This window comes from Elephas maximus, chromosome 6 (genome assembly GCF_024166365.1).
Source record: "Elephas maximus indicus isolate mEleMax1 chromosome 6, mEleMax1 primary haplotype, whole genome shotgun sequence".
NCBI lineage: Eukaryota > Metazoa > Chordata > Mammalia > Proboscidea > Elephantidae > Elephas > Elephas maximus.
Genome location: NC_064824.1, coordinates 57,333,915 through 57,353,187, shown reverse-complemented (window position 1 = coordinate 57,353,187; position 19,273 = coordinate 57,333,915). Strand labels below are relative to the sequence as shown.

Sequence of the window (19,273 nt, the reverse complement as noted above, 5' to 3'; positions counted from 1 at the left end):
GCACATAATTGTGCTCATGTGGAACCTGTACATAGACCAAGAGGCAGTTGTTCGAACAGAACAAGGGGATACTGAGTGATTTAAAATCAAGAAAGGTGTGCTTCGGGGTTGTATCTTTCACCATACTTATTCAGTCTGTATGCTGAGCAAATAATCTAAGAAGCTGGACTATATGAAGAAGAATGTGGCACCAGAATTAGAGGAGGATTCATTAACAACCTGTGTTATGCAGATGACACAGTCTTGCTTGCTGCAAGTGATGAGGACTTGAAGCGCTTACTGATGAAGATCAAAGACCACAGCCTTCAGTATGGATTACACCTCAACATAAAGAAAACAAAAATCGTAACAAGTAGACCAATAATCAACATCATGATAAACAGAGAAATATTGAAGTTGTCAAGGATTTCATTTTACTTAGATCCACAATCAACACCCCCTGGAAACAATAGTCAAGAAATCAAAAGACTCATTGCATTGGGCAAATCTGCTGCAAAAGACCTCTTTAAAGTGTTGAAAAGCAAAGATGTCACTTTGAGGACTAAGGTGCACCTGACCCACGCCATGGTATTTTTGATCACCTCATATGCATGTGGAAGCTGGATAATGAATAAGGAAGATAGAAGAAGAATTGATACCTTTGAATTATGGTGTTGGTGAAGAATATTGAATATACCATGGACTGCCAGAAGAACAAATGAATCTGTCTTGGAAGAAGTACGAGGATGGCAAGACTTCGCCTCACGTATTTTGGACATGTTATCAGGAGGGACCAGTCCCTGGAGAAGGACATCATGCTTGGTCAGCACAAAAGAGGAAGACCCTTAATGAGATGGATTGACACAGTGGCTGCAACAGTGGGCTCAAATATAGCAATGGTTGTGAGGATAGAGCAGGACTGGACAGTGTTTCCTTTTATTGTACATAGGGTTGCTATGAGTCAGAACCAACTCAATGGCACCTAATAACAACAACAACATCTTGCTGCCTTGACTGGGATGGGTCTTGGTGCCTTTAGCTTCCTTTGGGAGAGTTATTAATGCATTCATGTGCCTCCCGGAGTTACATTTTGTGGAAAAAGCAAGATTATGAGTTTCTCAAAACTGAGGACTGCTAAACCTTGGAGGCTGTGTTCTATAGCAAATATTCTGCCATCCATCTGGAGGCTTCCAGATTCACAGATCTAGGAACTGAAAGGTAATAATGAACCTTCTAGGCAGTGTGCTTTTTTTTTTTTTAGGCAGTGTGCTTACAAATCCATACTATTTGATTTCACCAAATGTCACAACAGCCTCTGTTGCTATGTAGGCCATTGAAAAGTGACAGAAGAAGCACCATTCAGAAGATTAAGACCAGGCTCAGAGACCAGTGCTCTGATTATAACTCCTCTATAAACACCCCTAGATCTTTGTCCCTATCTATGAAATGAGGGTAATAGACAAGATGACCTCTGAGAGTCCTTACAGCTTGAAGGTCCACGAGGCTAACATGTGATATGTGACTGGTTATGGAAGACCCTTCGGAAAAAAACCCCAGTGGAGCTTGGGACATACTTGGGGCACAACAGCATTGGTTTTTTCCTCTTAGGGAGCACGTGGGAGGCTCTGAGTATATTTTTGAACCAGTTATATCAAGATCGATATACCTGTTCCAAGAAATAGCTTGAAGGTTCTTTTCTGAAATAATACGTGCACTTTATGTACTTGTTAAAGAATATATAATTATTGCTACATAGAACATTTTATGATATATATATTCATTTACATATGAGTACATATACTTATATAATTCATGAATAATATGAATTATATATTATATAAATATATAATTTATTTATTAAATTTATCTATGAAAACAATAAGGAGAAACTCGGACTCAGTTTCCCAAATAAGATAGTCACTTGGACTCTAAATTTTGGCCATTTACGCAGGATGTCTCTGCACACACACACATACAATGGTTTTGCTGCAGGCCATGAGTGCTCCTATGACAACATCTTCAAGAGAGCTTGTTTTCCATCAACTGTGGAGAGTTGAAGACTCCTACGAGTAAGGAGAGGGCAGGCAGGGACATGGGGATAAAACAAGGCATTGCAATTGGTAAAGAATACAAGGAGAGTAGAAACCTTTAGCAAGCCTGAATCTTTTCATCAAAAGTCTAGACCTATGTCTACACTATGACTAAACTATGACTACCTTTCACCTCTGACTTCAATTTCACTGTGTAACCAAAGGATCAAAATATGGTCTAGTCCAGTGGTGGCAGCCTCAATTTTGGCAGACCCTAAAAGTATGCAGGAAATCCTGGTGGCGTAGTGGTTAAGTGTACAGGTGCTAACCAAAAGTCGAGCAGTTTGAATCCACCAGGCACTCCTTGGAAACCCTACGGGGCAGTTCTACCCTGATCTGTAGAGTCACTATGAATCGGAATCATTTCGACAACAGTGGGTTTAATGGGTAAGAATATGCACATTGAATTGCAGTATTTGTAAACATTCTCAATAATAGAAAATATTATGCTATAACCTTATGATCACAAATGTATCTTTCTATCAACAGAAAATGGCTGTGGAAATAATTGGGAAAAGAATGAGCAGATTGGAAGTTGTTACCAATTTAATACCCAGGCAGCTCTTTCTTGGAAAGAAGCTTATATTTCATGTCAAAATCAAGGAGCTGACTTACTGAGCATCAACAGCGCTACTGAATTAGCTTATCTTAAAGGTAGGTTTAACTTGCATATGGTAGAGTAAATTGGTGAATTTGTAGGGTACTGTCTTTCTTCTTTTATTTTTATATCCAGGTGTGTTGTTTTGTGTGTATATTTCTGCGTTTTTCTTTGGATTTAAACTTCAACACTGAAACCCATAAGCAAAAACAAATTCTACCCATTGAAAGTGCATCTTGTGATGGAGACTAAAGAGATCGGTGCTCAGAAAATAGAAAATTGCTGCTTTAATTCTAAGTGAAAGGATTTGAAAAATAAGTGATCATTAAACTCCTGGAACACTGAAAATTAGAGAGCTCAAGGAAGGTAAAGAAGATGGTCAGAAGTGGAGCCAGCATGGTGCTATAGACAGAAGCACCATGCCATCCCTCCATAGCAAACACCCAAAAAAACAAGTAAACAAATGTCAGTCCTGGAACCCTAAGCATCAAATGAAGAAATAAAGAACTCAACCAAGCACTGAATAGAATAAGAAACTGAGAAAGAACAGGGAGTGAGGAGAGAGATGGAGTAGAGGTCCCTTATCAGCTAACACAGCACCGATTTACCATCTTGGACTCCTGTCAGAGACTGGCAGTCAGGGAATACGGGAAAGCAGCTTCTCAGAGCTCCCAGCAGGAGGCAGAGCATCCAGTAACCAGCAATACACACTTTCCCACTCCCCACCCCCTACCCTCTGCTTGGCCTCTGCTGCTTCCCAGCAGGCCGTGGTCACTCAGCCAGGAGGCACCAGCTCCGAGCCGCTTGGATTTGCCCCGCCCACACCTATTAGCTCCTTGGGCACCATTTCTTTGTTGCCAGTGTTGCTTTTTTTGGGCACTTTTTGTTTCTTCTCTGTCTCTCACATCCTCCCCCCTGCTTTCTCTCGAATACTTGGCTCTGTGTGCCATCTTTGCGTCCTCTTGACAGGCTGTCAAGTGCCACTCAGCTGAGAAACTGCTTCCCCGGTCCATGCCACCATGCTAGTGGGATCCCTGGAGCCTTTTTTTTTTAAATAATTTTTATTGAGCTTTAAGTGAACGTTTACAAATCAAGTCAGTCTGTCACATATAAGCTTATATACACCTTACTCCATACGCCCACTTACTCTCCCCCTAATGAGTCAGCCCTTCCAGTGTCTCCTTTCATGACAATTTTGCCAGTTTCTAACCCTCTCTACCCTCCTGTCTCCCCTCCAGACAGGAGATGCCAACACAGTCTCAAGTGTCCACCTGACCCAAGTAGCTCACTCTTCATCAGCATCTCTCTTCTACCCATTGTCCAGTCCATTCCATGTCTGATGAGTTGTCTTCAGGAATGGTTCTTGTCCTGGGCCAACAGAAGGTTTGGGGACCATGACCGCAGGGATTCCTCTAGTCTCAGTCAGACCATTAAGTATGGTCTTTTTATGAGAATTTGGGGTCTGTATCCCACTGATCTCCTGCTCCCTCAGGGGTTCTCTGTTGTGCTCCTTGTCAGGGCAGTCATCGGTTGTGGCCGGGCACCATCTAGTTCTTCTGGTCTCAGGATGATGTAAGTCTCTGGTTCATGTGGCCCTTTCTGTCTCTTGGGCTTGTAGTTATCGTGTGACCTCGGTGTTCTTCATTCTCCTTTGAGCTGAAGCCTTTTTTTGATTGTTTTTTTTCTTTTATCCTTTTTGTGGTTCTCATTTCTTGGTCTTTGGTATCTCTCTCTCTACTTACCTTCTTTTCCTGTCTCCTGAATACCTGGCACTGTGTGCCATCTCTGTCCCTTCTAGCTGGGCTGTGCTGCACGGCTTCAGACCCACTTCCCCAGTCTGCGCACCCGTGCCAGTGGGGTACCTGGGGGTTCTTCTTTTCCTTTTTTTTAATTACTTTCTTTTTTTCTGTTTTGTTTTTCTTCATTTCTCAGTTTCTTGTCTCTCTTTACTGCTTTTCCTTTATCCTGAGTACCTGGAGCTGTGTGCCATTTTTGCCTCTTCTAGACAAGCTGTACCCCAAAGCCTGAGAGCCACTTCCCTGGTCACTGGTGAGATCTCTAGGAGGCATTTCTTTTTCTTTCTTTTTTCCTTTTTGTTTTTCCTCATTACTCACTTTCTACCCTCTCTCCACTTTCCTTCTTTTCCTGACTCCTGAATACCTGGTGCTGTGTGCCATCTCCACCACTTCTAAATGGGCTGTGCCCAGAGGCCTGGGAGCCACTTCCCCAGTCACCGGTGGGAGCCCTAGGGCATTTTTAAAATTGTTAATTAATTTATTTCATTCTCTTTTTCTTTTTCCTTTTTCTTCATTTCTTGGTTTCTTATCTTTCCATTCCAATGGCAGTCTCCCTCAGCACTTTTTTTTTTTGCTCTTGTTTCTCTCTCCGCTTTCCCATACCCAACTTATCTCCACACATCACAACCTGTCCACTCCCTCCCACCTATCTGCACAATGTGCTGAACATCACACACTCAAGCAGCACAGGTAGAGCCTGGCCTGCACTGACCCACAGCCTAATCTGTCGGCCCCAGTATGTGCACAAATAATCCATCCAAGCCCCTCGCCCTCAGCTAGACCTGCCCTGCTGTACGATAGCTGAATGACTGGCCTTGCCCACTGGACAACGAGGTGAAAAGTATTGTGCCCACAGATGAACAGACAACAAAGACTACGTAGCCTGCCTGCTCAGACATAACCAAGTAAAACAAGACAAAATAAATCTACAATCAATAAATGAAGGAAATAACTACTGAATATCCCAAAGATAGCAGACAATATCAAAACATATTAAGAAAACACAACAGGATGGTCCCAGTAGGTGTCCAAAATAAAACACCAGATGACTTTTACAGCAGAAGAGAAACATACCATGCACATGGATAGGTAGACTCAACATTGTGAAAATGACAGTTCTACCCAAAATAGTCTACAAATACAATGCAATCCCCATCCAAATACCAACAACATTCTTTAAAGAGATGGAAAAACTAATCATTAACTTTATATGGAAAGAGAAGAGGCCCTGGATAAGTAAAGCACTATTGACGAAGAAGAATAAAGTAGGAGGACTCACACTACCTGACCTCAGAACCTACTATACAGCTATGGTAGTCAAAACAGCCTGGTACTGGTACAATGACAGATACATTGATCAGTGGAACAGAATTGAGGACCCATATGTAAATACATCCACCTATGGTCACGTGATCTTTGATAAGGGCCCAAAGTCCATCAGATGGAGAAAAGGCAGTCTTTTTAACAAATGGTGCTGGCGGAACTGGATGTCCATCTGCAAAAAAATGAAACAGGACCCATATCTCACACCATACACAAAAACTTATTCAAAATGGATCAAAGACCTAAATACAAAACCAAAAACTATAAAGATCATAGAAGAAAAAATAGGATCAACGCTAGAGGCCCTAATACTTGGCATTAACGGATACAAACCATTACTGACAACACACAAACTCCAGAAGATAAGCTGGATATTTGCGATCTTCTAAAAATTAAACACTTAATGCTTATCAAAAGACTTCACCAAAAGAGTAAAAAGAGAAACTACAGACTGGGAAAAAAACTTTGGCTATGGCAAATCTGACCAAGTTCTAATCTCTAAAATCTAGAGGAAAATCCACCAACTCTACAACAAAAAGACAACCCAATTAAAAAATGGGCAAAGGAAATGAACAAACACCTCACCAGAGAAGACATTCAGGCTGCTAACAGACACATGATGAAATGCTCACAATCACTAGCTATCAGAGAAATGTAAATCAAAACCACAATGAAATACCATCTTATCCCAGCATTATTGGCATGAATCAAAAGAACAGAAAATAACAAATGTTGGAGAGGCTGTGGGGAGATTGGAACTCTTATGTGCTGATGGTGGGAATGCAAAATGGTACAACCATTTTGGAAAACGATATGGTGCTTCCTCAGAAAGCTAGAAATAGAAATACCATATGATCCAGCAATCCCACTCCTAGGAATATATCCTAGAGATATAAGAGCCATCACATGAATAGGCATACGCACGCCAATGTTCATTGCAGCATTGTTCACAATAGCAAAAAATGGAAACAACCTAGATGCCCATCAACAGATGAACAAACTATGGTATGTACACACAATGGAGCACTACACAACGATAAAGAACAATGATGAATTGTGAAGCATTTCACGACGTGGATGAATCTGGAGGGCATTATGCTGAGTGAAATAAGTCAATCACAAAAGGACAAATATTGTATGAGACCACTACTCTAAAAACTCATGAAAAGCTTCACACACAAAAAGAAACAACCTTTGATAGTTACGAGGGAGAGGAGGGATGGGGATGGAAAAACACTAAATACGCAATAGATAAGTGGTAACTTTGGTGAACAGTAAGACAGTACACAATACTGGGGAAGCCAGTGCAACTTATACAGGGCAGGGTCATGGAAGCTCCATAGACACATCCAAACTTCCTAAGGGACCAAATTACTGGGCTGAGAGCTGTGGGGACTATGGTCTTGGGGAATATCTAGCTCAATTGGCATAACGTTGTTTATAAAGAAATTGTTCTTCTACATTCTATTTTGGTGAGTAAAGTCTGGGGCCTTAAAAGCTTGTGCGTGGCCCTCTAAGGTACTCCACTCTTCTCACGCTGTCGGGAGCAAGGGAGAATGAAGAAAACCAAAGACACAAGGGAAAGATTAGTCCAAAGGACTAATGGACCCCAACTACCACGGCCTCCACCAGACTGAGACCAACACAACTAGATGGTGCCCAGCAACCTCCACTGACTGCTCTGACAAGGATCACAATAGAGGGTCCCAGACAGAGCTGGAGAAAAATGTAAAATGAAATTCTAACTTCCAAAAAAAGACCAGACTTACTGGCCTGACAGATTGGAGAAACCCCAAGAGTACACCCCCCAGACACCCTTTTAGCTCAGTAATGAAGTCATTCCTGAGGTTCACCCTTTAGCCAAAGATTCAAAACCAAAAAACCAAACCCAGTGCCGTCGAGTCGATTCCGACTCATATCGACCTTATAGGACAGAGCAGAACTGCCCCATAGAGTTTCCAAGGAGCGCCTGGCAGATTCGAACTGCCGTCCCTTTGGTTAGCAGCCGTAGCACTTAGCCACTATGCCACCAGGGTTTCCAGCCAAAGATTAGACAGGCCCATAAAAGACAATGAGACCAAAGGGGCACACCAGCCCAGTGGCAAGGACTAGAAGGCAGAAGGGTATAGGATAGCTGGTAATACGGAACCCAAGGTCAAAAAGGGAGAGTGTTGACATGTTGTACGGTTGTTAACCAATGTCATAAAAAAAATGCGTACTAACTGTTAAATGAGAAGCTAGTTTGTTCTATAATCTTTCATCTAAAGTACATGGCCTTTCTTCAAAGGTGCCTTTGGCTAAATTCGAACTTCCAAGATTCTGATTGCATCAGTTTACACCTCCACTAACGCTTGATGTTATTAGACTTACTAACTGGCCAATATGATGGATGTAAAATAGTATTTCATTTTTATTTTGCATTTCTTGATAACTGATGTGGTTTTGCATCTTTTGTGTTTAATAGGCATTCAGGCTTCTCCCCTTCTATTTTTTGGTTCATGCCCTTTGCCCGTTTTTCTATTGAGTTGTTTGCCTTTTTCTTATTGATTTGTTGTAGTTTTTTAAATATATTCTGGATGCTAATATTAATATTCCCCCATGTGTCTGTCAGTTTGTCGTACTGTGGGGGCTCACACGTTGCTGTGATGCTGGAAGCTATGCCACTGGTATTCAAATACCAGCAGGGTCACCCATGGTGGACAGGTTTCAGCCAAGATTCCAGACTAAGACAGACTAGGAAGAAGGACCTGGCAGACTACTTCTGAAAAGATTTAGCCAGTGAAAACCTTATGAACAGCAGCGGAACATTGTTTCATATAATGCCAGAAGATAAGCCCCTCAGGTGGGTAGGCACTCAAAAGACAACTGGGAAGAGCTGCCTCCTCAAAGTAGAGTCGACCTTAATGACATGGATGGAGTCAAGCTTTTGGGACTTTCATTTGCTGATGTGGCACGACTCAAAATGAGAAGAAACAGCTACAAACATCCGTTAATAATCAGAACATGGAATGTATGAAGTATGAATCTAGGAAAATTGGAAATCAACAAAAATGAAATGGAACACATAAACATTAATATCCTAGGCATTAGAGAGCTGAAATGGACTGCTGTTGTCCTTTATGAATCAAACAATCCTATGGTCCACTATGCTGGGAATGACAGCTTGAAGAGGAATGGCATTACATTCATTGTCAAAAAGAACATTTCAAGATCTGTCCTGAAGTACAGTGCTGTCAGTGATAGGATAATATCCATATACCTACAAGGAAGACCAGGTAATAAGACTATTATTCAAATTTTGCACCAACCACTGAGGCCAAAGATGAAGAAATTCAAGATTTTTACCAACTTCTGTAGTCTGAAATTGATCAGACATGCAATCACGATGCATTGGTAATTACTGGAGATTGTAATACAAAAGTTGGACACAAAGAAGGATCGGTAGTTGGAAGACATAGCTTTGGTGATAGAAATGATGCCAGAGATCACGTGATAGAATTTTGCAAGACCAACAACTTCACTGCAAATAGTGTTTTTTTTTTTTTTAACCAACATAAACGGTGACTATACATATGGACCTTGCCAGATGGAATACAAGGGAATCAAATTGACTACATCTGTGGGAAGAGAGGAAACCCTGGTGGCATAGTGGTTAAGTGCTACAGCTGCTAACCAAGAGGTTGGCAGTTTGAATCCGCCAGGTGCTCCTTGGAAACTCTATGGGGCAGTTCTACTCTGTCCTATAGGGTTGCTATGAGTCGGAATCGACTCGACAGCAGTGGGTTTGGGTGGTGGGAAGAGACAATAGAAAAGCTCAATATCATCAGGCAGAACAAGGGTAGGGGCTGACTGTGGAACAGACCATCAATTGCTCATATGCAAGTTCAAGTTGAAACTGAAGAAAAATAGAACAAATCGAAGAGAGCCAAAGTATGACCTTGAACATTTCCCACCTGAATTTAGAGACCATCTCTAAGAGTAGATTCAATGTATTGAATACTAATGTCGGAAGACCAGACGAATTATGGAATTACATCAAGGACATCATCCATGAAGAAAGCAAAGGGTTATTAAAAAGACAGGAAAGAAAGAAAAGACCAAAATGTCAGAAGAGACTCTGAAACTTGCTCCTGAATGTCAAGTAGCTAAAGCAAAAGGAGGAAGTAATGAATTAAAAGAGTTGAACAGAGCATTTCAAAGGGCGGCTAGAGAAGGCAAAGTAAAGCATTATAATGACACATGAAAAGACCTGGAGATGGAAAACCAAAAGCGAAGAACATGCTCAGCATTTCTCAAGCTTAAAGAACTGAAGAAAAAATTCAAGCCTCAAGTTGCAATATTGAAGGATTTTATAGGGAAAATATTAAATGACTCAGGAAGCATCAAAAGAAGGTGGAAGGAATATACAGAGCCACTGTACCAAAAAGAATTGGTTGACTTTCAACCATTTCAGGACGTACCATATGAGCAGAACCAATGATACTGAAGGAATAAGTCCAAACTGCACTGAAGGCATTGGTGAAAAACAAGGCTCCAGGAATGGATGGAATACCAGTTGAGATATTTCAACAAACAGATGCAGCACTGGAAGTGCTCACTCATCTATGCCAAGAAATTTGGAATTACACCTACCTGGCCAACTAACTGGAAGAGATCCATATTTATGCCTATTCCCAAGAAAGGTGATCCCACCGAATGTAGAAACTATTGAACAATATCATTAATATCACACACAAGTAAAATTTTGCTGAAGATCGTTCAAAAGCGGCCATAGCAGCGTATCAACAGGGAGCTGCCAGAAATTCAAGCCAGCTTCAGAAGAGGACGCAGAACCAGGGATATCATTGCTGATGTCAGATGGATCCTGGCTGAAAGCAGAGAATACCAGAAAGATGTTTACCTGTGTTTTATTGACTATGAAAAAGCATTTGACTGTGGGTGGATTTTAACAAATTATGGATAACGTTAAGAAGCATGAGAATTCCAGAACACTTAATTGTGCTCATGAGAAATCTATACATAAATCAAGAGATAGTTGTTTGAACAGAAGAAGGGGATACTGTGTGGTTTAAAGTCAGGAAAGGTGTGTGTCAGCGTTGTATCCTTTCACCATACCTATTCAATCTGTATCCTGGTAAATAATCCAAGAAGCTGGACTATATGAAGAAGAATGTGGCATCAGGATTGGAGGAAGACTCATTAACAACCTGCATTATGCAGATGACACAGATTTGCTTGCTGAAAGTGAAGAGGACTTGAAGCACTTACTAATGAAGATCAAACACTACAGCCTTCAGCGTGGATTATACTTCAACATAAAAAAAAGAAAGAAAGAAAGAAAACAAAAATCCTCACAACTGGACCAATAAGCAACATCATGATAAATGGAGAAAAGATTGAAGTTGTCAAGGATTTCATTTTACTTGGATCCACAATCAACAGCCATGGAAGCAGCAGTCAAGAACTCAAAAGGCGTATTGCATTGGGCACTCGAACCATAGTGTTTTCAGTCACCTCCTACGCAGGTGAAAGCTGGATAATGAATAAAGACAACCAAAGAAGAATTGATGCCTTTGCATTGTGGTGTTGGAGAAGAATACTGAATATACCATGAACTGCCAAGGGAACCAACAGATCTGTCTTGAAAGAAGTACAACCAGAATGCTCCTTTGAAGCAAGGATGGCGAGACTATGTCTCACATAGTTTGGACATGTTGTCAGGAAGGATCAATCCCTGAAGAAGGACGTCATGCCTGGTAAAGTACCTAACCTAGTGAACACCTAGTGCCGTCGAGTTGATTCCGATTCATAGCGACCGTACAGGGTCAGCAAAAAAGAAGACCCTCGATGAGATGGATTGACACAGTGGCTGCAACAATGGGTTTAAGCATAACAAGGATTGTGAAGATGAAGCAGACTGGGCAGTATTTCATTCTGTTGTATAAACTGTCGGTATGAGTTAGAACCGACTCGATAGCACCTAACAACAACAGCAACAATATTAATATTGAGCGTTCCTTTACTGAAAATTTGAGGGCAATGGGTTTGAGTTTTTTGTTTGTTAATTTTACTAAAAACTACCCTGTGTAAGCCTTGGGCTAGGAATGGTGAGGCTGACAAAGAAAAAATGAACCAGACAAAGATTTTGTCATCAAAGTGCTTGATCTAGTCTGGAAAATAAAATTTATATATACACAGAGCATAATGGAGAATGTTATTCCCAAATAACTTCTGTGTTTGGTAACTGGTGTATGGATGGGACTAGGTCTAATGCCAGAAACACAATAGAAGTCCACTTGATGATAAGTCTCATACCATCTAAAAGAACTTGCTTTCTACTTTCTGCCCCCTTCCCTCTGGGCCTAATTAGTTTTGTTTTGCTTTTTTGTTGTTGTTGTCGTTGTTTGTTGTGCTAATACATGGAGCCGGTGATAGGGAGCATTTGGTGTCTTACACTCACTGGATTTTGTTTGGGAGTCAGATTTTCCATGTCACTGGCCTTTGCCAGGCCTCTAACCACAGATTTACCCCTGAGGTACAACAGGAGACCCAACAGTCCCCAGAGCAGGCATAGCACATTTCCATTCTTCCTAATCCACCTCCACTCTTGCAAACAGTTCACACTGAGTCGCTTTGAGACAGACCCCAAGGCTAGCACATGTCTTAGGTCAGGGACCTTGGTGACTGTGGCCAGCAGAGGCTCCTCTCTGGCTCATCGAAGATCCACGACTGTTATCAGCCCTGCTATAGTCTCTCATTCTGTGGAAGGAGTAGACATACAGGGTCAGGTCTGAACAGGTATCTCTGGGACAGACAAGAAGCGTTTACCTCTGTAGTTCCAGCCATTTGATTGGGTTTGGGGCTTTATGCTAGCAATCATCTGTTTCTTGATGGCAAGGATGGGGGGTGGGTACGGGCAGTCTCAAATTGGTCAGCTTCTGAATTGGTTAGACCATGTAAGAAATTCCCTGCCCTTTATATTTGCTCAACCAAGACCTTTAGCAATTATCTACTTCCCATTCGTTCATATCTACGTGGCATAGGACACGTAAAGAAGAACATTATTGTTTGCCAACACGGTCACAATTTAAAAATCCTATGATTCCAGTGAAGAATACAACATCAATACAGATCACAAATCAGGAGCCTGATGGCTTCCAATGATCATTTTATGCCATTGTAAAAGTGTGGAATACCTGGATTGTGCAAATGATTGATGGATATGACTACGAACCAAAAGGTTGGAGGTTTGAGTCTGCCCAGAGGCCTCTTGAAAGAAAGTCCTGGTGGTCTATTTCTAAAAAATCAGCTATTGAAAGCCCTGTGGAGCACAGTTCTACTCTGACACACTCATGGGGTCTCTGTGAGTAAGAGTTGCCTCAGCAGCAACTGGTGCTGGTTTACTGGTTATAAATGTGTACCTGTGATGTGCGTGTAAGTGACACGATTATTGAGAGGGAGTGAGTGGTTCCTGCTGGAGTTATTTGAAAGGCTTCATGAAAAAGACAGAATTGAATTTGGGATGGATAGGACAGATTGGACCTGCATCGTATCCCCCTGTTAGAAATGAAAGGGAATCTGAATATCAGTGTATGGTTGACCCTGGAGTACCATAAGTATGTCATAGTTTCCTGGACTTCTCTAGGAATGATGAAAAATAACTTTTGCTAGTGAGGAAAATTTACATCAGGTTAAAACCTTCAGGTCATTGAATACCAGTGCTGGAAGCCCTTGCTTATGCTAATAGTTGAGGTGAAAGAAATGGATGAATCCAAAGTTCCTTTCAGCACTATCCTCAAACCATCTACCCAAATATCTTTTCCTTCCTTAGGAGAATATCTTTACCATCTATTGTCTTTTTAGAAAACTGAGGCAAACTCTTAGCTTATCACCCACATACTTACAAAGTTATCTTCATCTATACTGTTTTCTCCCTAGCTTGTAAAAGGCTTACTCTTTCCTCCAAGCTCCTTGTATCCACACTACTTTTTCCTCCATCTCATATTTTCATCTACTCTCAATCTACTGATTTCTTCCCAACAGCCTATAAATTTGTTTAAATTTCTACCACTAAAAAAAAAAAAAAAATCTGTTTTCTGGATCCTGTTTGTTTACCATTGACTGCAACCCTGCATCTTTCTTTCACAGCCAAACTCCTGGAAAGAGTGGTGTACCTTTGTAGTTCACTTCTGAACTCCCATTTGCTTCTCACTGGAGCGACAATTAGGTCTCTATCCCCACTGCTAGGAGTCCTGGTGGCACAGTGGCTAAGAGCTTGGCTGCTAACCAAAAGGTCAGCAGTTTGAATCCACCAGCCACTCCTTGGAAACTGTATGGGACAGTTCTTCTCTGTCTTATAGTGTCGCTATGATTTGGAATCAACTCGACGGCAATGGGTTTGGGTTATATTATGCATATGTATGTGTGTGTGTACATGTGTGCATGTATGTTCAATGATAAGTTGTATATAATTCTCTGGGTGGAACTGAGAAATTATTATCAAGTGTTTTACTGCTAGAAATATTTCAACAAATTGTAGATTTCAACTTGTTAGCTCTTCCTGTTTGTCAACATCAGCTTTGTCTTCTGTAGGCCATTTTGTCACTTGCTCTAACCCTTCAGCCTGGCCCTCAACTAATTCTTCAGTTTCTTCTTGATGTTGATGAAGTCTTGTCAGGTTTCTGAAGAATGCTGTTCACTTCCAGGGCAGTGGTGGGAAAATCCTTACGATCATTCATACAGTCTTTCCGTTCTTTTTCCAATACACATAGACCCATACAAGCATGATTGCACCCATTGCTTGTGGGCATGTGCACGTTAACGAGAATATTGGCAATTGCCCTCACTATTTAAATTATTTCTGCCTCTCTGCTGAAGGATAATTTTGAATGATGCATCTCCACTGTAGCACGTGTGTGTGTGTGTGTATGTGTGTGTATACCTGAATCCCAGTCTGTATCCCCAGGCTAAATGTCTCCTTTGGACTATAGGCCCGTATATTCTATTAAAACAGCTCCTGTACATATTTCTAACCCAGTACCTGTAAAACTTAATCATTTTGGGGACCCATATCTGTTTCCTTCTACTAGATCGAACTCCCCATGAGTGCAGGGACTTTGTCTTTTGGTTTTCATATCCCTAAAAAAAAAAAATTTTTTTTTTTTATCCCTAGTACCTGGCAAATAATATGTGCTTAATGATTTTAAATGGTCAGTCTAGAATACTATCAGATCTTCAAAATCTAGATGTACAGTTGAAGTTGCTTTTGATAAATCTATATCAGTACAAAAAAAAAAACCCTGTTGCCATCGAGTTGATTCCAACTCATAGTGACCCTATAGAACAGAGTAGAACTGCCACCATAGAGTTTCCAAGGAACACCTGGTGGATTTGAACTGCTGACCCTTTGGTTAACAGACGTAGCTCTTAACCACTACACCACCAGGTTTCCATATATCAGTATAAATAATGTTAGGGAGGTGAAAAGTAGATAGTGCTGCTCTGAGAGAATTCTTTTCTTAGAAGAAATTGGACAAGCTAACGGGAAACTCTGCGCATCAGAATAGGAATTAGAAAGCAGAATTAAATTGATTTATCAACCTTTGGGTTTTTCTGTGATCTAAAGTTATGTTGTCTATTAGCAACACCTGCCTTTGTTAGATAACCAGGCTCCCTTAGGTGTTCCTGCCTTACAGTGAAGGCTTTCAGATTTTTTTGCTGCCCAACTTAGACAACAACTTAGGTAATTTTGTCATTTTTAAATGATTTTTTATAGAAAAAGAAGGCATTGCTAGAATTTTCTGGATTGGCTTAAATCAACTGTACTCTGCTAGAGGCTGGGAATGGTCAGATCACAAGCCATTGAACTTTCTCAACTGGGATCCAGGTAACTGCTCTCTCCCCCACCTGCGATGCACAAAGGAAAAGTTAAAAAAAAAAAAAGGAGCTTTCTACATACTGAAGGCTTATGAAGGTTTCAATCTTGACAACCCTTGTTATAGTTACCTCTCCAGAGAATTTTTTTTCCTAATCCATTCTTTATTGTGGTACTGGTATAGCCAAGTTAAACCACACCATGGGCAACGGAGTGTTTGTCCTTAACCTTTAGAGCAACGCTGTATGTTTAGGTAAGTGCCAAATGAGTCCCAACACGTGGCCTAGGAGCCATTCTGTGTTCCTTAGGGGACTTGACATATCTATAACTGGCCCATATTGTGTTTCATATGGTATTTAGCTTTAATATGGAAATATTCCCTCATTTTCAAACTCTTGGGGTCTCCCCACCATACCACCCAAGCACTGACAACATAATATTTATTACACAAATAAATCTGTCAAAGAAAATTTTGTAGTGAATAAAGCAAACAAACAAAATCAAATCTAGTTAGCCAAAAGATTTTTTTCCCAAATGGAAGGATTGGGTACCTTTTTAAAAATAATATGTATGGCTTCTGACAAATGTTGAACCTAAATATTAACACTAACTTCAGTAAAGAAAAAAAAAACTGTTCAGCACACATATAAGATTAACCAAACCAAACCCATTGCTGTAGAGTCGGTTTGGACTCAAAGGGACCCTTAAGTAAAAAAGCAATTAGTCATTTTAGTTAACTAAAATTTCCTTATCAGTAAGCGCATAATACTCTATTATTTCAGTAAATAGAATATTAACAGATAACATAATATTGGACTCAAGACTTTAGAGGCATTATAGAGCAATAAATTAGTATTTTTGTTGTAAAAAGTAGTTGATTAAAAGCTGCTAACCATGTGATATGACATGGTAGTTTTGCGGGGGCAGAAGTTTGTTTTTGTTTTTAAATTCAAGATATCAGAATGTTTCCCCCTGTATCCCATATCTTAGAAGAAAGGTATATTTAAGCACATGATTGTCCATTGAAGCCTATACCTTTCAATTTAATTAAAAATTTTAATTACATTATGGGTTTCCAAACAGGAGATTAGGGATACAAATTATTTTTTCTAACTGAATTTAAAATGTCTCTTCTTCCACTTCTAACCCTTTTAAAACCTTGCCATTTAAGATATGCCAAGTGTACCTACTATAGGGGGATCAAGCTGTGCAAGAATGGATGCTGAGTCTGGTCTGTGGCAGAGTTTTTCCTGTGAAGCTCAACTGCCCTATGTCTGCAAGAAACCATTAAATAATACAGTGGAGCCAACAGGTATCCTTTTCACTTCCTCATACAAATAGATCTTAAAATCAGTTTCATAAAGTCAAGTAAATGCATTTCAGATACCTATTGCCACCAATGCAGAAAAGCATCTTATTTTGACCCTGTGTGTTTAGATGTTACCAATCATCTATGAATAATGCTTGGTTGAGGCAAAGAAGAATATTAAGGAAAAATATGTATATGCCAATAAGAAAGCAGAGGTATTCTAGATGGGAAATATGTTTCTGTGCACGAGTGGCTTTTTTTCTCTAGAGCAGTGGTTCTCAAAGTGTGGTCCCCAGACCAGGAGCATCACCATCCCCTGGGAACCTATTAGAAATGCAGAGCCTCAGGACCTACCCCAGATTTGTTGTTGTTAGTTGCCATCGAGTTGATTCCAACTCATAATGACCCCATGTGTGCAGAGTAGAATTGCTCCATAGAGTTTTCAAGGCTACGACCTTTCAGATGCAGATCACCAGGCCTATCTTTCCAGGCACCCCTGGTTGAGTTCGAACTGCCAACCTTTCAGCTAGTAATTAAGTGCTTAACCAGCCAGGGACTGCACACCCCAGATTTACTGAGTCAAGAACTAGGGTGGGGTGGGGTGGAGTGGGGTGGGACTGGGCAATCTGTTTTAAGAAGCCCTCCAGGTGATTCTGATGTACACTCAAGGTTGAGAACTACTGCTCTTGGGGAAGGTCTTATATATTGCATGCCCTTTGTTAAGTCAAAAATTAAGAGTATGAGAGTGTTCCCAGGCTTTCCTACCCCTTAACCCACAACACCCACCCTTCCTCTATCCTTCTTTGCCAAGCTCGTTCTTTAGGGCTTTGTATTGGAAAAGCAGGTGAAAACAGGGTGGTGCAGAAGGAGAAAACATATATAAGGAGGGAGGTTTCCCAGGGAGTTTGGGGATGAGGGAGAGATAAGAACAGCTGAAGTTTCTGAGAAGTGGGGAAGTTTGAGGAGTCTGAAAAAGCAGAGAAGGGGACTGCCCCAGCCGTCAAGCACAGGACCCAACATATATCTGGCATTTGATTAAATCCTCCCTGAATGAGAAAAACGAATACTCAAAACTGGGAAGAAAAAGGGAGGTTTTAAAACTTCTTGCTTTAAGGAATTGTGAAAGAAGAGAATAAAGCATAACATTTCTTGTCATCCAAAAAGGATTAATAAGCTACTATTTTAATAGGAAAAATAGGTATGTAAAATAAAGAATGTAAGGGAATGTTTTAAGATAATAAGGGGAAATGAATACTTATCTTCCAAGTGGATTCAAACCAAATTTAGTTTGTATAACAAAAGGCATAATAGAAAAGACAGCACAAATGAAAATAAACTAGAGTGACTGATGATAGATTAAGTAAATACCTCACAGTAGCAATTATTGTGTAAATCATGATGTTTCCACATGATTGAATAATATGCAGCTATTAAAATAATTGTGCCAGCAGGAAAATATGGTCTTAAGTACAAAGAGCAGAACAAAATGATATGCCTACTTATCATTTTAATCTTGTAAAAATATGTATTCATAGAGACAAAGACTAGGATATGAAAATGATTGTTTTAAGTCCAATTATGGGTGATTTTTTTTCCTGTGTTTCTTCAACATAATTGTAAAAAATAAGTGCTATTTCAAAACCTTGAAGTTAATTGAGTTACCTTGCAACGGTGAGGCTGGCTGAACCTGCATTTTTTTTCCTTTATTACAAAATATAAATTGTTCACCTTTTTAAGCTGCTGTATTTTCTCACAGCAAACATTCCGAGTGGTATAGAATTGATGAAGTCCGAGTAACTGAACCGCTTTCTATTTTTTAAAGAGGGATAAGAGTATTTTGTTTAGTTTCATACCTTACCCTTTTCCTGTAATCTTCCTTGACCTTCACTTGAGTGAGTTTTATTGTGGTCGAAACAAAAAATCATTAATTCCATGAGAACTCAGGTCTGGCAGAAGAGAGGAAAGGAGAGATGCAACGATGCCCTTTGCCCCCTCCCTCGGTTGCTGCCATCTCTTGAGTGTGGAATATATAAAATGTCTTTCTTACTCTGTTTCTTAATCTCTGCCTGTTCTTTGTTCAGCAGTGGGTGTTAATGCACATCCGCTTGCTAAAAAAAAAAAAAATTTTTTTTTTTTTTTTTCTTGCTAAGCTGACCCTATATGAAAAGGAGGCTCAATCCCCTTACAGCCTTCTCACAGGCAGAGGCTGGGGGGGAAACTAACAAACCTGTACACAGAACAAGATTTGCCAGCAACTGGCTTACCCCATGCCTTTGTTCTTCCTGCCAGGACTAAGGGGAATCT

At 40.4% G+C, this 19,273-nt stretch overlaps 1 protein-coding gene across 2 annotated transcripts in view; it reads left to right on the top strand.

Moving 5' to 3' along the window:
* Nucleotides 1-19,273, top strand: part of LY75 (lymphocyte antigen 75) — a 157,746-nt gene that overhangs the window by 18,537 nt on the left and 119,936 nt on the right. For both annotated transcript variants that reach the window (XM_049888785.1, XM_049888784.1), the window contains exons 4-6: nucleotides 2,559-2,723; nucleotides 15,562-15,672; nucleotides 16,832-16,972. In XM_049888785.1, coding sequence (XP_049744742.1) covers nucleotides 2,559-2,723; nucleotides 15,562-15,672; nucleotides 16,832-16,972 — 417 coding nt within the window. The remainder of the gene's footprint in view (nucleotides 1-2,558; nucleotides 2,724-15,561; nucleotides 15,673-16,831; nucleotides 16,973-19,273) is intronic.